Source organism: Tachysurus fulvidraco, chromosome 9, assembly GCF_022655615.1.
Source record: "Tachysurus fulvidraco isolate hzauxx_2018 chromosome 9, HZAU_PFXX_2.0, whole genome shotgun sequence".
Lineage (NCBI taxonomy): Eukaryota > Metazoa > Chordata > Actinopteri > Siluriformes > Bagridae > Tachysurus > Tachysurus fulvidraco.
The window spans coordinates 14,517,276-14,538,264 of record NC_062526.1 but is presented as its reverse complement, the minus strand read 5'-3'; the positions used below and the strand labels follow the sequence as shown (position 1 = coordinate 14,538,264).

The following is a 20,989-nucleotide window of genomic DNA, read 5'->3' as shown; positions in this document are numbered from 1 at the left end:
TGATCATAAAAAAAGAAAGTCAATTGCCAGACAGTCTTACAAGACAGACTTTTTACCTTTTAACATTAAACATGGCAGAGAAACACCTTTTCTCCAGTTTCAAACAGCCTCTTAACGTAAAACAGTAAACCAGATTATTCGCAAAAACAAAACGAACAAAAAACTCAGTAAGAAAAAATTATTCTGTTTACATTTGTTTAACAAATCAGCTTTTGTTATAACTTGCATTACAGTGCCTACAGTTTTAAAAGGCAAACTTCTGCCATCTATGCACAAACTTACTATAGAAATAACACCTTAGAAATGAATTAATATTTTTGTTTTACAGTCTCACCAAACAAAATACTACTACTACGTTACAAAATATTAGGTGTTAAAATGCTCAGGGAAAGTTCAACTGCGGCGTCAAAAATCCAGGTTTCCTGTTGTCTGCAAGGGCCTAGAACTGTGTGGTTGTGGCACGAATCACCCTACTGTAGCTTGGTAGTCAGGGCAGTCGAGCATTTTAATTTTAGTCTGTCTCTCAGTTATTAAAAAAAATTTCCTTCTGTCCACCGTTGTTGACTCAAATGATTAACTTATGTTGGTTCTTTTTATTATTTATTTGATGTTTTGTTTGAGTCTAATGACTTAAATGGTTAATCATTTTTAAAAATCCACTAGAAAATGGTGCAAGGACGTGTAACTGAACAATGGTACTTTTGAACAACATTTAGTTGGTGACACACCCAGTAGCACAGAAAGCCAAACAGATTGCAGATCTTTAATTCTGAAGCTTATGGCCAGACTAGTGTACAAAAGGTTGTGTGAATGCATGTAGTCATTGCTGGATTACATGTTTCATAATTGGGTGAGCCAAATGAGTCAACATAAATTAATATTTAATTATAGCTTTTGAAATAAACAAAAACATGTGGATCTTTATAGTAAGCAAGGTATTAAAACACCACACTTGTGCAATCAATCCGGTTTACTGTATGCAACTTGGATCAACATGCAGAAAACTCCTTATATTGATTTACATGGGGATTACAGTCCCTCTAGGATTTTTTTAGATTGTTGTAGCCAAAAATACTTAATTTACCTGGAGCTTTTATCAAAATTTGTGATATGACTTGCAGAGTTTTTGTGCTACTTGAATTTGTAAAACTGCAAGCACAGGATTTTTCTTTAAAATTGAAGACACACCTTATTTATGTCAATGGTACAGAAGTACTGAAGGTCAGATGCATTGCCCAAAGATTGTGTGGAGGTATTTGTGAAACGATTTTATTTTCACTCCGATTATCAGAGAGATCTCTATATTTAGACCTGGTTACTCACATGAAGCAGACAGGAAGGTACCATGTTACTTGTCTAGCACAACATCAGCCACAGCATCGCTCTTAGCAGATGTAGGTCTGATAAGGTTAGGGAGACAGAGTGTGGAAGAGAAGCATAAAGACCACCTCTGGTGGAGACAGGCTTCATGGCTGGTTGAGTGCACACATGCAGGCTGGAGTGAGGTCAGTCCTGATTGAAGGTCGGTGTGTGCACTGGCAGTGGCTGACTCACCGGAGTCTTGCATTTGGAACATGGAGCAGAACAGCCATGCCAAGACACACACATGGAACTTTAGCCAGTGTTTAGCAACACTGATGTTGCTTAGCAACACCAACCAAATCTCTCAGCAGGCATTACTTATGAAAAAAATAAACCAAATGGTGAGTTTGACCTTTTATGTGCAAAAATGCTCTGAGGAGACACTGCTGGTTTTAATCTGTGTTTTGTTTTTTTTTTTAAGAATGGAAGGTTGCCTAGGGAAAGAAACTATGGCAAGATAGAAATTGTAGTTAAAAAATATATAAAAAACTACATAATTTACATTCCAGTTTGGCTCAAGATATGAATTAATCACCTGTTACACTCAGTAATGACTAAAGCTATTAAAAGTTCATGATTTAAAGTATTTACCAAAATCAGCCATAACACACAGACTATGTTGCTTCCCCAGACAAAGTGCGGCAGCACGGAAACTTCTGCGAGACAAGCAATCAAGTCACGTACGTAACCCCTGTTCTCATGAAAATAAACCCCACAATGCAATCCAACCACATGATCCTGTCATTACCACAGGCTACAAGGCCATGCATTGTAGTTGCTTCATACACTGAGGAATTACGATGAAGAATTTCGTGCAGCCAGACGATGAATGGTAAGAAAATGGGCTTTAAAAAGCTAACAATGAAGACCTTACAGAGACTAGGCACAAAAAGCAGAACTGCATGGATCCTGTGCTAAACAACACAATATCAGTTCCCAACCAGACGACTGAGCACCAATCAAAATCCTCACTTACTCACTGTTAAAAAGAATGGACTGGGTTAAAAATATAATGTCTAATGAAAGGGATTTTCACTGGCACAGGTAAATATACTAATATTAGAGCAAAGCAGGCCAACAGCCAATTGACCTTTGGTATATTTATTTGACAGGATTTGACCTGCGATGGATAACAAATAACTACAGTCAGTCCTTTCAGAATCAAGATTTGCTATACTCGGGTATAAAAAACTAACTTTTACATCACTAAATAGTTCTTAATTTATAATATCAAACACTTATTATTGTGAGGCATACTGTGTACCAAAACATGCCAAGTATCAGTTTACCTGTGAAATGTGACACTACATGCATTCCAAGTTGAAAGCAAAGCAAATTTTCCTTGAGACAGCTTGCACATCTTAAGGCTAATAAATGATGAAAGTCTTTTAAATGATGAAATGTCTTTTAAATGATTAAATGTCTTTAGCATGTTGAGCTTGCCCATCATGATTTCTGTGAAAAATTACAGCATTCGGTCTTTTTTGGCCTTGTGTTACCTAACGGGGAAAAAGTATTTCCTACTTTTCCCCCTGACAGGCATTTACTATGGCTTTCATTAGAGGACATGAGTTCCGCAATACCTTCTAATCAACACGTGACAAAAGCACAAAGCAATAAAATCATCACTAAAAGTCAAACTAGATGCAACTCCTGCTACTGTTTAACAGGCTATAGATTTAGTTCACATCTCCATATTAGGAATGGTTTATAAGCTTCCTGTTTCCTGTAATGCTCTTAGATCATAACGCAGCTCTCTGGTTAAAAGGCTTTATTGTGCTCTAAACCCATGCTGATAATTTCCATAGAAGAACCATGCAAATATTTGAGTTTAGTAGTTTATAGACATAGTAGATACTAAACCATGAAATTCCAATCTGCCACAGTATGGTTTTGTGTGTAAAGTTATAGAGGAACAATAGGGCAAGTGGCTCAAATCTGTCTACTGCTAAAACTAGTAAAATAATTTTTACAATAATAAATTTGAACAAAAGTAAACAGACAAAAGTAGACCATGTCCGAAAACAAATGAAGGACAGTCTAACACCATATGAACTGTACAATATGAATCAACCCCATATTGGATAAATTAGCAAGGACGGACCAACAGCAAACAACATTCCCTTCCCATGTTTCCCCAGCAGTTGTTTGGCATGGACAAGGGGCCTAAGTTGAGGGAGAAGTGCCTTGCTGACAACCCACAAAGACATATTAAAGACAAAATATGTAAAAGCCACAAAACAGGTGACAATAGAAGCCTTAGTTGACACCCTGTGAGATGTATTTCCCTAGAAAAATCAATTCAAGTCAAAGATAAAATGGTAGGATGATGCTAGGATTTTACCTCATCTACCTGCCATTCATTTTTCTGCCACCACAAATGATCAAAACCTTAACAAACAATTGATATACTTTAAATGAGATTGAAAGAATTTGAGCTAAAACACTAAATTTGCACAGATGTCCCTAACTTGTTTTATACAGCAATAGCATTGCTGCCTCACCACTCCAGGATTTCTGGTTCAATCTTGAGGTGTCTGCCCCTCTTTGAGAAGTTTCACAAATCTCTGCCTGTCCACGTGGGTTTTCTCTGGGTTCTACAGGTCTCACCCAAAAACGGGGGGGGGAAATGCCAAAAGATTGCTTGGGGAAATTTTGTTTTGCCTCTAGGTAGATATAGTGTTTGCATGCATCGTAATATACATATGTCCAACTAACACCTTTATAGAAGTCACATTTCAAGGCTTGAAAGACCACAACCCTCATTTCTTCATAAACTCACCTGATTTTCTTGGCAGAAAGAAGCAACAGACTACATATTATTGGCTTCCTAATAGTATTTTCCCTTTTAGTTACTTAGGACACCAAATACAGCATACAATACATCCGACTCAGGCAATTGAGGGTTGTAAAACAGCTATTTAAGTTTCTTAAGAGGACTGGAGTAAATAGAAAATTTGGACTGGGCTTGGTCCCTGAGGCAAAACTGCAGATGGCCATCTTGGAATATACTCATCCTTAAACAGAAGACATAAAATGGAATACTACTTGCTTCAAGACCTCATTTTAACCTTCCACTTCATCATCAGGAGTAAAAGCCAAGTTCCTGGATAGTCTTTTTAAGCCCACCAACTTGATCGTTCCAGGGCGTAGAATAAGAGATCGATTCTACCGCTGTAGCTAGTTTGTTGTATGTGTGGCGATCTCATCAGTTCCTGAATTTAGTAGCACACAAAGGAAGCTTTGTAAGTACTGTGGCATCACCGACCCTGCAGTGGTGTGGGGAGTCGTAAAAGACTGTCCTTTAACGATGATCCAAAAAGAGATCTGTGATTCTCCAAATAAGAAAAAGTTAAAAAAAAAAAATAATAAAATGCTTTAATGTGAAAGGTGTTCTCACATTGAAACCCAGATATTAATTGGCCTGTCTTAACAGTAACATTGACCTCATTGGAAGGATCAATGGATTTGGTGGAATTTGTTTAAAGTTTATTTCATTGCATGTTTTCTCCCTTACCCATTAAAAAATGGCCGGATTCCAGCTCATAAATGACTACAACGTGTAAGAATCCCATTCATTTGACACTTAATTGTCCTTGGCAGGAATGGCCACAGATCATTTATATCTGAGTCACTCTAATTCTAAATCCCTGGAACAGTGGTAGCTGAATTGGTTAAGGCTTTGGGTTTTTGATGGTTGAAGATGATGGTTCAACCCTCAGCACCAACAAAATGCCACTGATGTGTCCTTGAGCAAGGCCCTACACCCCTCCAGGGCTGCTGCATCATGACTGACCCTGCACTCTGACCCCAACTGTCAAAGTTGTGATAGGCAAAGAAAGAATTTCACTGTGCTGTAATGTGTACATGACAATAATAAAGGCGTTCTTTTTTCATTTAAACTTTCATTCTGTTCTGGTTCTAACGGTCCAAATCAACTTATAAAGGGTCAAAATGTCTTTCTTGGCAATATACTTGCTTCTGTTCACACAAGTGTTTCTAAGAACTGGATGAGGACTCGCCCTTTTTGATTTCCAGAGATTTAATATCTGGAGTATGTTTTACGCTTAAACTGATTTCATTTATTATTCCCTCATTCACTTTGGATTTGGGAAAGGAGGCAGTACTAAATAAATCTATACATAGAGAAGTACAGAAAGCATTATTTCTGAGGAGTAACTTACTGTTTCTTTCTGTGCAACCATCACTGGTCAGCATGTGTTGGGTTACTTTTTTTTTTTTCCTCAGCGCTATAAAAACCTGCAGTGCATTGTTCTGCTCTGACATAACTCAGAGCAAGGAAGAAAAAGAGAGAGAGAGAGCGCGAGTGCTCTCGCTAGCAATCACAGAAAACCAGAACGCCTTCTTTAATTTCACTTTGGGATCAGACAGTTTTACCACCATACATGGTTATGTTAAAGCAGCCCAGGCACATTTCCCTTACACTTTACGCCATAGTGTAACCACTATGAAACACTATGAAATCTATAAAGCTTGAGTACTGGAAAGAGATAGTCCGTAAAGAAGCCCTAACTACTCCCTGGCTCCTCATAAACGGTTATGAAGATGCTGGATTATGCCTTACGGCTACCTAATGTTAATAATCAGACTACATCTGATCAAAAACTAGCCATTTCTCAGTAGCCGGTTATTGTAGACTGTTTAAAATATCCTCCATCTGTCCATAATATGTTGAATATGACTTGTTAGACAAGCCTTGGATCAGCAACTGTACAGTCTATAAATAGTTTTCCCAATAAAAGTTAGAAAGAAGTTTAAGTAAGGAGTAATACACTTGGGGACATGCAATTATTTGAAAAATAAATAAAGATAGTAATAGTGTAGTGTCTAATGTCAAGCAGAATTTACTGGTCTCACCCAAAAGTTGATTACTTCAATGGAATGTGTTGTGTTGGAAAATTATAATAGTGATTTATCTATTACAATTTTTGCCAGTTACATCACAATGTGTACGCACTGGTAGTGACTGTTATTGTAAGTTACATCCTACATTATACAAGTCCATTTGTTCAAATGGAGATGGTGAATGAACATCGCCATATGAATAATTAAACAGGTATTTACACATCAACACCTTTTGAACAATCAGAATCAAGAATTTGTCTGCACTGTGGTATTTGGCATATATACTTTTACTTCAGTCTATTTAGATTGCAATGCCAAAATAAATTAAACCCACTCCAATTTTTCAATTCCCAGGACAACGATTTCATGCAAGTCATAGAAATTGTAGTAAACAGAACTGAATTACTAATCAAACATTGTGTCTAGTAGCTAGAGATTAGCGTTTTCAGGTTACAAACAAGACACACAGGGAACAATTCAGAGTTAGACAAACAGGTTTCAGCACAGAATTTTGAACGATTCAAAAAAACTAAAAGAACCCTTCAGGGTGTGAGATGGAACCGTTTTCCCTGTAGCTGTATGAAAAAGAGTGAGGCAGTAACTTGTCTGACAACAACCTGGCTAGATTCCAGAGCTGGTTTTCCCACAATAATTTTAATGTTGATAATTGTTTAACAATACTGTTAAATTACCTTCTCATATTCAGCCACAGGCTTTCTTTATAGCTGGACCTAAGAACAATCCAACACAATCAAACAAAAAAGCCAGTCATTTAGTATTGCCTGATTTACATTTTTTGTCAATCCAAATGGATGAAACACTACAGCTCTTATTCCAAAACACAGAAGCAAACCCACAGCTCACCATGTCATTGTTATTCATCTCAAAATCAAAGCACTGTGCTTATGGCTAAAGGAGGCGCAGAGGTTCAGACTGACTCACCTTGTGTCAACAAATTGTCCTATAATTAACCTGATCATCACATACAGCTTTGATAAGCTCATTACCCGATTTTTATTATCATGTGCTAAAAACAACTCACTTTCACACTCCAAAGTTCAAACACATTAACCTTATTACTAAGGATACATCAATACCAAGGGTTTCAGACAGAGTTTGATTGTTTTAGTACCAATTTCTGATCCCTAGATGTGTAACTTACTTATCATTATGATTACTTGATAAATTTCCACAGAGCACAGTTTGTAGTCTGCTTTATTTGCCATGTTGTGCTGTCTGCAAGGATTGTGTCACATAGTATCATATGTTATTGCCATCAAATAGATCATAAATACCAGTAAAAGGATAGAACCCATTCATAGAAATCACTACAATGGGGAACCCAGAAACAAAGCTTTTCCCAAAATATGTATTAATCCCAAAATCCAGAGCTACCAACCTCCTGAAAAAGAATTACCACCACCATTTACATTATTTGTAAAGTGTTTTGAGAACATTTGAAATCTCTTCCAATTTTTCAGTTGTTTGGTGGAAAATACAGAAGTCCTGCATTTTGTCACTGACGACGTGAAAACACGAACTTCTGTGACAGAAGAGTGCAGAAATACCAGTTAAAACAAGTTCAAACACAGATTTTCAGTGAATTTGTCCCGTTGGTATATGAGACAATGTGGCTGGATGGCAAAGGCTCAGTGTGTCAAACTTTTTTCTAAAGATCTAATCTTTCAGAGCACTCTCACTGATACGGATTCAACTGAAAAGGAAGTAAAGAGTTGAGTTCCTGTAGATGCAGATAAAACACCTTCCTCTATTAAACAATTGCAAATCTACCAATTGCATAAATGCCAACTGTAAATGTTAACCTAGACACGTGACTAACTCAGAAGGTCTAGCAGTATTTTTTTTTAAATTTACTATATAGAGGTTCTTCCAAACCTAATAGTGTTGTCAGTTTATAGCTGTGGATACATTGGCTGCCCAAATCAGCACGGTGTCACGTTCTGGCTCAACCATTACTGCTTAGACCAGACCAAATCAACGCAGGCTATGACAAGACCCTGTTTAAGCACTCTGCTGTGGTAATCGCTAGAATATTTTTTAATCATAGCAGTTCACATAATGCAAACCAAAGAAGCCATGGTATATAAAAGACTGTGCTTGAGAAATAAGTTGACAGACTTCAAAATTGTCAAGTATTAGCTATAACATTTGCTATAACATCGTCTGATGTGCCTTGATACAAAGTGAAGATATTTTTACCACCACAAAGTTGATTACTTCCATATTGCAGCATGTCTTGAAGTGTTTTATTGGTCTTGTACTGGTTTTGAAGTTGTACCTCAGACTTTTACAAAGCACTTCCTGTAATGCTTAATATAGAAAGGACATGATTTACATAGATTTATAGTCTGTTTTAGGGAGAATATGTCTCATTATAATATTTTATAAAAATCTAAATTACAAATAAGAGACATCATAGTCACCAATCAATTGTAAAGCAGAATCTAATTGAATCTTGTTCATCCACACATGAACACTAACTGCTTTGCTGTCTTGGAATGATTGTGGATGTAACATTTCCTGTTTTATGCTGGATGGTTTTGGAGAAATACACCACATTGTACAATGTAGTCAGGTCTATAGCTACGACATGCCAATTGCTGCCCTGCATATTGTCATTTCATTCAAATGCTGACCAGCATTTCCTCTTTTGTTTTATTACCCAAAGATCAGTCCAACTGCTTCCCCACCAAAACAATGAACAAAATATAACAAGATTGTGGTAAAAGCTTACACACTTATGTCATGAAAATTACATAAACGCATGCCAGTTACTTTTAAAAATCACCAAATGCTTTGCATGAACATAATTAGCAACAATATTGCAGCACATTTTCCGTTCTCAGTCACTCACACACACCCTAGACGGCATCCTTCCCAGCCTCACAGCCGCTTCCTTGTATCCTACATCTAAATTTACCCAGCTGACCCATTTCCCGCCTAGCACAAAGAAACGAGTCCAAAAATACAAACCACACAGACACTCCACACACAATCAGTAACCCAAACTGATCCATGTCGACAGCCCACCCATATTAAGATTTGTCTTTTTGACACAAGCACTGTTATTGGTCTGATTATTAAAATTCATTAACATTATCTATTCGTCATCATTTAGAACCAAATCATGGTCAGGGTTGTGTCTGGATCAGGATCCTATCCCCAGAACACTGGATCCAATGCAGGAATACAGGGCACCATGCTTCTCATTCTTCACAATTTAATTTAGCTAACCCACTCCATGTTTTAGAAACAAACATATAACAAACCTGGATAAAACCTACAAAGACACTGAAAGAACCTGTAAAATTCCACACACATGGTAACCAATGCAAACATAAAACTTGGATCTGGATATATAGATTTATAGACAAAAAAAATCCCACAATTATACTTCCAGCCAATAGATAAACATCTAATGATGTTAAGGATTAAAAATAACTCAAAACAGAAAAATAAGGTCCTCCTCAAATCATGTGATTGTTGCTGATTGGCTACACATCATGTCAGATTTAGTGTTGTATAAACTAGAGAATGTTTTCAGGAGTGCAACGAAGCATAGAAATAAACCTACTGATGCTGATAGGTTTTCTTGCTGCATTGCTAACTTTGTTGAGTAGCCGCTGGTTTTGTTGCTTTTGAAATGCATAATTCACTATGAATAATTATGAATGATTTTATAGAAAAGATACTTATTTGACAAGTTATTAAAGGTTCACTACACTAGCATTGTAGCTGTAGTGCAAAAGTAAAGAACAATTTCTGAACGCTCAGTTTGAATGTCCCTCCTTCGTCCTTGCTGCCTCACTTCGACACTGAATCAAACAGCTATGTGAGTGTTGAGTATTTAACATTCACCTTATATTCTTGTTTCATTGCCATTATTTTTATTAGTTTCCTTTCTTTATCCTTTACCTCAGTTTTTGCAGAGTGCTGATATGTCTGCTTGTTGTGCACTACTTTCTGTTTCTCAAGCAATAAAAAAATAGGTGCGTGTGTTGAGGAATTTCCCAGCATGTGTATCAAAGGCCTGATCTCGGCTACGTCATCAACTAGGCAAACTGACAAAGCCGGAAATGGAGGCCACCGCCACGTTTCACGACAACGCTTCACGACAATGTTACTGTGGCTACATCCGAAACCGCACATTACCGTATTAAATGTTATGTAGCATTTGGATAGCTGCGCGTACACACACAGGCTAGCTGGCGACTCTGATAAGGTGAATGTGAATATAGTTTAAAACACAGCCCGCACACTGTGATAGTCGGTAAACGCCAAAAACCATAGAGTGAGTGATTACTTTTACGCACCCACAAAAACAAATAGTAGCTTGCAAACGGAGTTAAAAAAAAAGGTTACAAACCGAGCACGCGCGTGAGCAAACGAGAAAGGCGCGCGCATTTTCTGCATTTGCGCCAAATGAGCTCAGTGAACTCGTGTTAAGCTTCTCATCCGCCTGCCTTCAGCAAGCCAGGACAAGTGCATGAGTGGAGGTGGGAGAGACGAAGTCACTCGGCGTGTTTCAACATACAGTAAACTCTACAAAAATCCCTCATCCTGCTTCATCTGATTACGTTCATTACACAATTCCCCCCTCTCTCTCACACACACACACGGGTGAGGCTCCAGCATGCTGAACGTGCAGCATGGACACAATCAGTACAAGAATAAATAAAGGGGAATTTACTAAGGACTCGGTGCATTGCATATATAAATCTAAAAAGACATATATATATAAATGAATGATATACACGTGTGTGTGTGTGTAAAATATATATATTAGTGCCAGTTGAGAAAAACTACACCAACAGGAAAGACGAGTATGACTAACTTGTGTGTTACTTCATTTAAAAGGTCCATTTACAAGCACTTCATGAAAAACAAAGTCTTCATCCAGCTGCTCATTGATGTCCACTGGGTTTCATATAAACACTGATTAATATCTTTAGGAGCAATTGGTCACGTTTATTTGTAGATATTTGCCCAGTTTGAATGAAGATCAGAGGTTTATTACAGACAACTCACCAAAAATCACACAATTCCAATTCGGATTTGCTTTAAATTGAAGCCTCATGCATTAGCTGCTCAGTGCAATCAGCATTATAAACAGAGAGCACAAACATGGTTCTTCTTAAATCTGTTAAAAATAAATAATCAGTAAAAAAAAAAATCCTTACAAAACCAATTTAACGGGAAAAGTCATGAAGGTTGCAGACACCTCCTCATATACAGGAGTCAGGCCTGTAAAATCGGTGCAACTTCGTCCTACAGCTTTTATTGTGGACTCTGCAAGAAATCAAGAATCCGGTAACATTTAAAAAAAAAAAAACCAACCCAAGATTTACCTTCTCAGCTTGAGCAGAAAAATCCCTGACCAGCGGTAAGCTTCTAATATGTACAGATTCAGTGTCCTCTCCAGTGCTCCCCCGTGCAGATGAACGTATTCCTGCCTGTGGTGCGGCTCACTCGCCTTCCCGAGCCTACAGGCCGGAAACCACGCCCACTTCTCTAGGCCCCGCCTTGCAATCCCATAAAGGGGAAAACTGACCATGTGAATTCCCAATCACAACCGGCGCTGCTAATAGCTCCGCCCACTCAATGGAGAATATTATAGTAAAAATGTGGAAAAATATGTAAACAAAAAATAATCTAAAATAATGTAAGTAATCTAATGATTCTAACGACATCAACAATTCTTCTATGATCAAACTCACTGGGTTAAATTGTAAACTGTCTAAATTCATTTATTTAATTGTATTTAGAATATTGTCGTTTTCGTGTTTTATTTTGTATTTTTCATATAATTTGAAGGTCATATATCCATATACACATGATGTTAATGCACTTTGTCCACAAGATGGCACCATGATTCAGGTTCCAAACAGCAGAGTAACACATTAGGATTAATCTGATCCGTTTCTTTTCATCATACAATTCCATCTGCTACTGATAATTCATATTAATATTAATTTTCTTTTGTGTAATTACCTCAGCCGCTTTATACCCTCCCATTTGGTCATAATAACTATAACAACTAAAGCAAACACCAAAACATAGTTTAAAACATTTGCATTATCAGCTCCCAAATGATTAACCTTACCTTTCCTAACTGAAGGTTTTTGTTCCAGACTTTTTTCCAGTGACTTTTTTGGCGAGTCGAATGCTGCCTTTATCTGTGCCACTTTGACAGACTGTGCAGAGTCCAAAACCACATCAGCTTTCACCTCTGCAGATTTGGTCCACTCCTTCTTCTTCTCATGCAACTGGATGGTTTCTTTTATCAAGTTAGACACAGGCTTGCCTTTTGGTGTGTCTTCAGCTTTTTCCCTTGCTGGGATGACACCCTGAGCAGATACAGGCGTTTGTTCATTCCTTGTTGCAATGTGTTGATCAGTTTGGGTTGGCATAGTAGTGTCACTGTCAGGAGTGTGAGACTGTCCAATGGATTGCAGTTGCATGGGATTTTGTACAAATAGATGAGTGGAGGTATTATCTGTCCTAGGGTTCTGCTGTACAGAACTCACACATCCATCCTTAACCGGACCAGTGAATAATTTTACGGGGTCTTCAATGGAAAGCTTTGTCTCTTTTGTCATATTTTTTAGTTCATGTCTGTCCATAGATTTTGAAAGTTCAGGCAAAGGTTCACGATGCTTTGATTCTACATGTGACAGCAGATGCCTGTCATGTTCATGACCTGCAGTGCTTTCTGACACAGAGATGAGCTTGGAGTTCACTGATCCAGATGCTTCCTGAGAAATAGCTGTAAATGAAATTAGGTTTTTGTCAGCACTCTGGTTGTCTCTGTCACTCAGTGGTGATGTCATCTCACCAAAGGATTTGTTTCTATCTTCCTCTAACATTCCAGTTGATCGCTTATTCAAAAGATTCACTGTTGCCACAGTGTTTCCCTCACTGCTGTCTTGGTTGGAAAACAGAATTTTACCCAATTGTTTGTCCCAGTCACTCTCTGATGTTCTAGGTTTAAAGACAAACATGTCTCGATTTCTCATTTCACTCTCCCTAACATATTTAGATTCCAGGGTTACGTTCAAGGCCGGATGGAGAGCCATTTCACCCATTGCCATTTCAGGAAGTGACAGCATCTCAGACTGTCCAGTTACCACTGCCAGAAACTGCTCAGGAATTTTCTCAGTTTGAACATTGACTGTCTCTGTTGGGGGATGATAATCAACTCTGTCTTCTTTTTCAAGAGGGACCTCTTCAGCATCCTTATACACTCCTCCTGCATCACATGTGAACTCAGATTTTCTCTCTGCATTATTCTTCTGTTTCTCCAAGTATGATGTAGATGAGTGCTTTTCTTCTTCCTGTATCTCTTCAAACCCTGACATGGTTGGAATGTTGTAGATTGCACTGCACAAAGATGCCTCAGCTGAGAAATCTGGGTTAGTTGTGCTCTTCTCTGTTGTATTAGTACACTCTATGTTACTACCTGCAGCCTGGGGTTTTTGTATATTTTCAAAGTTATCCCTGATTTTGCTCTCCACTGTGGTGGTGAAATAACAGACATCTCCGCTGTTCGGTAATAACATCTCTGTTGTTTTAAACTCAGATCTGTCCAGCAGGTCAAATGTGGCAAGAGTTACTGTATGCTCCTGTACCCCCAAATTACCCGGTTCACTAGAAATTACCTTCTCTTGGCATTGTAATTTTAGGTTGCTTCTAGGAGAAGTAGAAACTGATGATCTTCTGTCATCTTCAGCCAAGTATGGTTCACATGACATTACACAGGTAGAAGGTCTGTCTTGCCATAGTGGATTTTCTCCAGGTAAATTCATTTGCAATAGAGGATTCATTGTCTCTAGATCGTCCTTCTCCTTTACTCTGATTGGTGCCTCAGTGTTTGGTGCCTCAAATGAAAAATAATCATCATGTAAATCCTCTGTGACAGTTAAGGCCTCAATGTCAGGAGCATCCAAAGTATCGGTCATGCTGCTTCCATCTTGTTCCTTATGGCTGCCAGTAACCACTGAAATGACACTCTCTTTCTCATTCTCCTCTTTGCTAGTTAAGTCCCATGCAAGGTCCTGGATGTTGTCCTTTGGCATTACCTTCCATTCATGACTTTCATTCAGTGAGTTCTCCATGTTTATCCTGTTGCTCCTTTCTGCCACAGCTATGCACTCTGGTTTGAAAGAGCCGGCAACTTCAGTGCTCAACGCGCCTCTCTTAGTGACTTGAATATTTTTCAGCTTCTGCAAACCCTGAAATTCAGTCCTGCCTCCCTCGCCCTCTCCTCTTTTTCTTCCTCCCTCTCTTTCTCCATCCCCTCCCTGTATCCATTCCCAGTCTATAGGAGGGGCCCCTTTTTTGAGAGAGTGAGTATCCAGCTTCAGAGTAGGTGATGCTGGCTGTGTGCCTGGGCTCATATCCAGCCTTTCCCTTACCAGTCCCTCTCCATCCTCCACCTCTCTGCAGGTCACCTCGCTTGTGTTTCCTTCCTTCTCAAGACCCCCTGGGTCTGGGCTGGGTTCCTTTTCCTCTAGTGTCTCAATTTGCTCACTATCGCTACTTTGGTTCTGTCCCATTTCATTCTGTGGAAAGAAATAGTGTTATTACTGCTCTATCATGCATGCTGCAAATGATGCCATCGGTTTGGCATGCAGGTTTTGCAAGTTCATATCATGTACAGAGCTGAGCGTTCCCCACTCCTCCACAATCACTCCCATTCTTTATGTATCTCTGTAGTGTTGCCTGACCATATCAATCTCATATTTCTTTCAACTTATCTCGTATAATGTGGAAATCATTCCACTAGATATCATCAAACCTTGTTACAACTGCTGTTCATTTAAGCTCTCCTCTTTCTTGCCCACTATTAATTTTTCCTTCTCTTTCTGAATGCACACTGCAAGGCTTATACAGTAGTGATGTACATCTTCATGGGAACTGTGAGTCTTGTGATTTAAGCTGCATTTCAGAATAGCCACTGGTTGCTTGTTCTGCTCTTGTTATTTGGACAACAACATAACCAGGAAAGTGGCAATGAGAGTCACAAGTTTTCACTGGAGATCTTAACAGTGAAGATGTTCCTGCTCTAGGCAACATGGTGTCATAGCAATACATAAGAGCTGGAGTCTAAAAGTTAAGACTTTCCCCAAAACTTTCTATCTTTCTTCTGTGTATCTGAACCTGCAGTTTGTATTGTTTATTAGTGCTAGCATATAGCATCAGGAATATCATAAAAAGGCTAAATAGAGCTTGTTGATTTGCAATCTCACTCATACTCATAATATCTGTATTTAGAAGACTTGTATTCTCTAAAGACCTGTACAGATTTTGGTCAGCAAAATTATCACAAGTTGAATCACACTAGGAAAACTAAACCGTGTGCTGATTGCATAGATTGCCTCTATGTTATAGATGTATTTAACTTTCTTATAAAGAAAACACAGTCAGTATCTATTCATGACTCACAGACACAACCACTTTTCACACACTTATGATGAGGAGAATGAGAAGAACAAGGAAAACAAGAAGATCTAGTCATGCTTAAAGGCTCCTGACACACATTAACTTTAACCTAAACAAGGGAGTTTTCTTTTAAATTCTGTTTTAGGTTTTTCCTCATTGGTACCATTTCCCGAAAGCTCCAATCACTATATCACTATGGACAGTTTATTTTAGTCTTCTTATCTGCACTTTCTAATCTGAGATAGTGAGAAAGACATCTATCATTTGTGTTATTCATCTATCAGTAGTGTCAGCTCTGGAGTTCAATATATCAGTCTATTACAGCTTGTTGTGGTTAACCTAATACTTACATTTTCCACATCTGTAAAAGCCGAAGGTCTAAGAGGCTGTATCTATAATAATATATTTACCAGGTACTATGGTACAATGCTGAGAAACAGAGACACACTGGAACAGGAATAACTCATACAATAGACAATGTTCAGGACTGACAATGTGTTTCCTGTCCCTGTGCCTCGCAATACCTCTTATACATGTACCCAAGCTTTTGTGTAATGTTAACTGGAGCATTCATTATTATTATTATTATTATTATTATTATTATTATTATTATTATTATTATTATTATTATTATTATTGCAAAATATTTTGAGATGTAGTTATTCTCCGAAGACCAAACTATATCAACGTAGCACTTCATATGGTCTGTCCCTGATTTCATGCATTTTGTAAAAAAAAACAAACAAAAAAAAACATCTGCAATACCAATCCCTAATTCTAAAGTACCACAACTGTCCCATTGTCTTGCGGTCTTTACCCAGGCTTAAGGCAAATCACCTGATCATCTTGTGCCTGCATGATTTTCTTTTTGGGAAGTTGGGAAATAAGCTTGCTCACTACTATTGTAAGCAAGCTAATCTTTTAACACTGAAAAAATCAATAAAAAAGAATAAGAAAGAAAAAAGTAATTTTGGAGAATGGATATCTAAATTATGTAATGATGTTTTTCAAAATTGTGTGTTTGTGTGTATGTGTGTCACTCACCATTGAGAACCATAAATCTATACTCGAGCTGCTCTCTCCACCAGGACAAGACTACTCTTTGATTAGTTCTTGGTACTCTCTTCTTTTTCTTCTTCTTCACAACTGTGTCCTCGTAAGAGCTTTTTATTGCTCCCCTGTGCTGTGATGTCACGGCCCACTTTTACTTAATGAAATAAGTTACTCCTCTCCCACTGTCAATTCATTCTGAGGATGAGAGCTTGACAGAGCTGAGGCCCAAGATTCACTCTGCACTACAGTCAGATGCCTTTCTCTGAAATTTACAGGCGAAAGATTATTTTTGATTACTCTTTGGAAATGTAATTTAATTCACTTTCCTAATTGGTACAGGGTTACCCTTATTTTTTGTACCTTTACTATGTATATTTTATCCTGGAAATGTGAATATTTAGTAGAACTTCAAAGTGATTTAAGGTATATAATTAAACCGTAATAACCTTTTGATGGTTAGATTTAGAATATTTTCTCCAGATCTCTGCTATACAATAAACTGAGTTGAATTGAATATGACTTTTGGAATGAGCACAAGACAAGACTTTATGAATTCAGCAGAAGTTCTTAGAGGGTACAATTCTATCCATTCTGTCAAGCCATGTGAGATTATCAACTGAAGCAAGAATCGCATTTGGGCAGATGTGCGACCATCCAAAGCAGCAGAAGGAGAGGCTTGATGAACTTGGAAAACATAAACTATGTACAGAATCTCTAAATATAATTAGGGGTCCTTGAACAGGGGACCTAAAATGATAAGTCCAAGCCAATATCTGAAATGTGACTGTGCTCAACTTTTAATTATTAAATGTGAATCAATCTCTAGACATTTATTATTGTCAGGTTAGTCCACAGCACCACTGCCTGGTTATTTTTGGTTAGTCGACTGTTTCTCAACCCAGCATGACAGAATCTGGTCAGTCGTAGTCCTGTGGTGGTCCATTTCTCTTGATGGACAAAGTTGAAGGTGGCAGGGTGGACATTGCCAGACAGCCTGGTTTGAGTATTTTAGGAAATGTCTTAAATGTTTTAGAGTTTATACAAAATACACTCAGTGCCAGCAGTTCTGCCTTGCTGAGAGAGAGGTCAGAGAAGAATGGTTGGACTAGTTCAAGCTGACACAGAGAGTCAAATAACTACTCTTTACAAAGGTGGTGAGTAAAAAAGCATCTCATTGTGCACAACCAATCAAACATTGAGGCAGATTGAATACAACAGCAGAAAGATCTACTCATAACAGGAATCTGATGTTTCTCAGAAACTGGACACAGGATGATTGCCTGGTCTTTAGATATATCAAAGCTTTTAAAATGTTTTGGATACTACATCACAAATTGGATCTTATTAACACTATTTCTAACATACTGTATGATGTCACCAAATTACACTGCCAAAAAGCCCATATACCACCATAGCCTACAGTTGTATTGACCTATAAAGATTATCGAATGAACATGAAATTTCTATTCCTGGTTACAAAAACTTGTTTTCTCTGCTGCTAATTCATTACACGCAAGGCAACAATGTGGCAAATGACTAACGTTGTTAGGGCTTGGTTCTTTAAACATAGTCCAAATCAACTTTTTTGTTACTGAACAAATAACACTGGATTAAATGACGCATCTACCATTTAAGTGAGAGAGAGAGAGTGGGTTTTTAAAACCACTAAAGAGAATAAGTGTGTGTGTGTGAGAGAGAGGGAGCCGGTAGGGAAACATGTGCTCTTTGCACATGCTGTCTTTCACATTTTAGTCGATTGCTGTTTTGCACAATACATTACAATTCCAGTATTTCTGCACATGCAAAATAGAACACACAGTATTTAAACTGGTTGGTGCTGTTTTTGTGTATTGTCTTTTGTGCATTGTCTTGTATTTTTATTGTAATTTTTTTTTTGTCTTTTTGTCTTTTGTCTGTTTGCACCAGGTTGCACAGATGAACTTTATGTGGCTAGGACAAACTTACTTACATCCTTAGCTCTATCTTTGTTTTATGTAGCACCATGGTCTGGAGAAATGTTGTCTCATTTCACTGTGTACTGCTACAGCTATATATGGTTGAAATGACAATAAAAGCTTCTTGACTTGACTTGAAAAAAGGAAAAAGGAACAAAAACACGAGAATGTAGAAGGGAAAATTGTGTGAGAGATACTGACACTGTGAGGCAGTAAAAATACAGAACAGTTAAAACAGTCATAGTGAAATCTCCCTGTTTTTCCTCTCAGCCTCCACAGCAACGGCCAAACAGGATGTGTTTCTTCGAGACAGGAAAAAAAGTGCAGACACTGACTAGAGTCTATGAGACATTAAAGAAGAAATAACAATAGACAAAAAATAGAGACATGGAGTTACTGAAAAGCAAGATATAAACAAAATTTTATTACACCACAGCAGTGCCAAGGTCAAAGCAAGTTGATTGTTTTTTTTTTTTACAGTTGCAGGTTTGTCATGATAGTACCAGCTGCACGACAAATTTCATTCAACTGCTTTAATGGCTCACGTGCACAGGAGGGAGCAGCACATAATCTGAACCTAATGATAAACGGTGACATTCTCTTTAAGGAGAAGTTTACTTACCATTCATGGAAGGAGTCTCTGTGGCCAGCACATTGTATAAAAATTTATTCACTCACGGTAAAAAACAGTGGAGTTCAATGTTCTTTAACTATAATGGCAAGCTGCATTTTTTTGGGATTTGTATAATTAACTTTGTGTGTGTGTGTGTGTGTGTGTGTGTGTGTGTGTGTGTGTGTGTGAGAGAGAGAGAGAGAGAGAGAGAGAGAGAGAGAGAGAGAGAGAGAGAGAGAGAGAGCAATAGAAAGGGACAGGCAGAGAGAGAGAGAGAGAGAGAGAGAGAGAGAGCAATAGAAAGGGACAGGCAGAGAGAGAGAGAGAAAGAGAGAGAGAGGCAGAGTAGGGACAATGAGCAAGAAAGAAGATATGCAGATGATAGTCAGACGTGTTTACAACTGTTAGAGTAATAATAGGTAATAACTTGTTTTGTGCACATTTCACAATATTAAATGTAACTATATGCATAAAGAATTTTACAATAATAAACTTCAGTGTTGTAATAGTTTGTAACTTGCAAGACTGCATCACCTCAGCATGTCATTGCTTACTTTTCTATAACAGCACATTCCGATGTGTTTAATACTTATAAAAAATAGTATTGAACACAAACACATGTACAGCTCTGGATCTGGATCTGTTTATTTAAGGAGAGGGTTGAAAAGGAAATGACATCATTTAAATGTGTTGACCTTCAGGGAATATAAACTAGGCACCAGCTCATATCAGGCTGTACAGCGTTTGTGTTAAAAGTGATTCAGTTCTGTCTGACTGTTCAATTATCTGACAGACTCCACAGTGATCCTCATGCCAATGATGACATTACACACTCTTGTTTCCTGTTTTTCAGCAGATTCTCTCACTATCGCCACGGAAGCAGAGCTATCGTGCTGTTCCTCTCGGTTCTAGATGTGTAACAGTGCAGTCCATTTCAGGTAAATATTTTTGCAGGAACCCACGACGTTACATTTCAACCATTCAAAAAAAATGTTGTCTAACTGTAAGATCTGTCCAAGCTAAACCAAGGCATTGCCTCCATACATACATTCCATGTAGTCAGTGTTCATTAATCTCCCCTGAACACAGTATTATGTGGAAAAACAAGCTTTTCCACACTGATGTCATGTTAATTAATGCCAGTGGCCAGTGGCTGCATGAGTTGAGCTTAGCTGAGCTCAACCACACTGCCCTGCCAAGCATGCTGATGCAGTCAGCCAATCAGAGAGAAGAAAAGCACTTTATTCAGCCAACCAATCAAGAGTCGGGGAAGTCTTAAGCGAAGCCAGGATGCTTTGCAAACCTTCCTCTCAGAATGTGTGCCTCTATCCAAATGTTCTGCAAAATTTTAAGATAATTGTTCATTTAGTGTCAGGAAACAATTTCCATCAAATTTTGAGAAAGCACAGTGTAATAAAAAGTTGTTGCTCTTTAATTAGATTTTCTTCTTCTATAACCTTTAATTGCATTTATCTAATAAAGGTAATGATAAATATAACATTTCTATCTAGGTTTTCTATTGCCCAAGTTTAAAATTCACACTCAACTGGACTGGAAATTCAAGTCATTTAGAAAATCTAGTCTGAAGCTGCACACGTCTGTACTGGAGGTACAGGAACCTGCTGTATGTTTATCCTCTGGCTTTCACATAACTCAGTTCCATTCTTATGAATCTCAT

The 20,989-nt window shown here is 38.0% G+C and overlaps 1 protein-coding gene across 3 annotated transcripts in view; it reads right to left on the bottom strand.

Annotated features, from left to right (window-relative positions):
• Window positions 1–14,805, bottom strand: part of coro1ca (coronin, actin binding protein, 1Ca) — a 37,133-nt gene extending 22,328 nt beyond the window's left edge. The window contains exon 1 of one of the 3 annotated variants that reach the window (XM_027140733.2): window positions 12,353–14,805. In XM_027140733.2, the coding sequence (XP_026996534.2) occupies window positions 12,353–14,804 (2,452 nt within the window). In that variant the 5' untranslated portion in view covers window position 14,805. Of the gene's footprint in view, window positions 1–10,164; window positions 10,190–11,597; window positions 11,765–12,352 lie in introns of those variants that run through there. The other 2 variants (XM_027140743.2, XM_027140752.2) reach the window with 2 other exon arrangements.
• Between the last annotated feature and the right edge of the window lie 6,184 nt (window positions 14,806–20,989).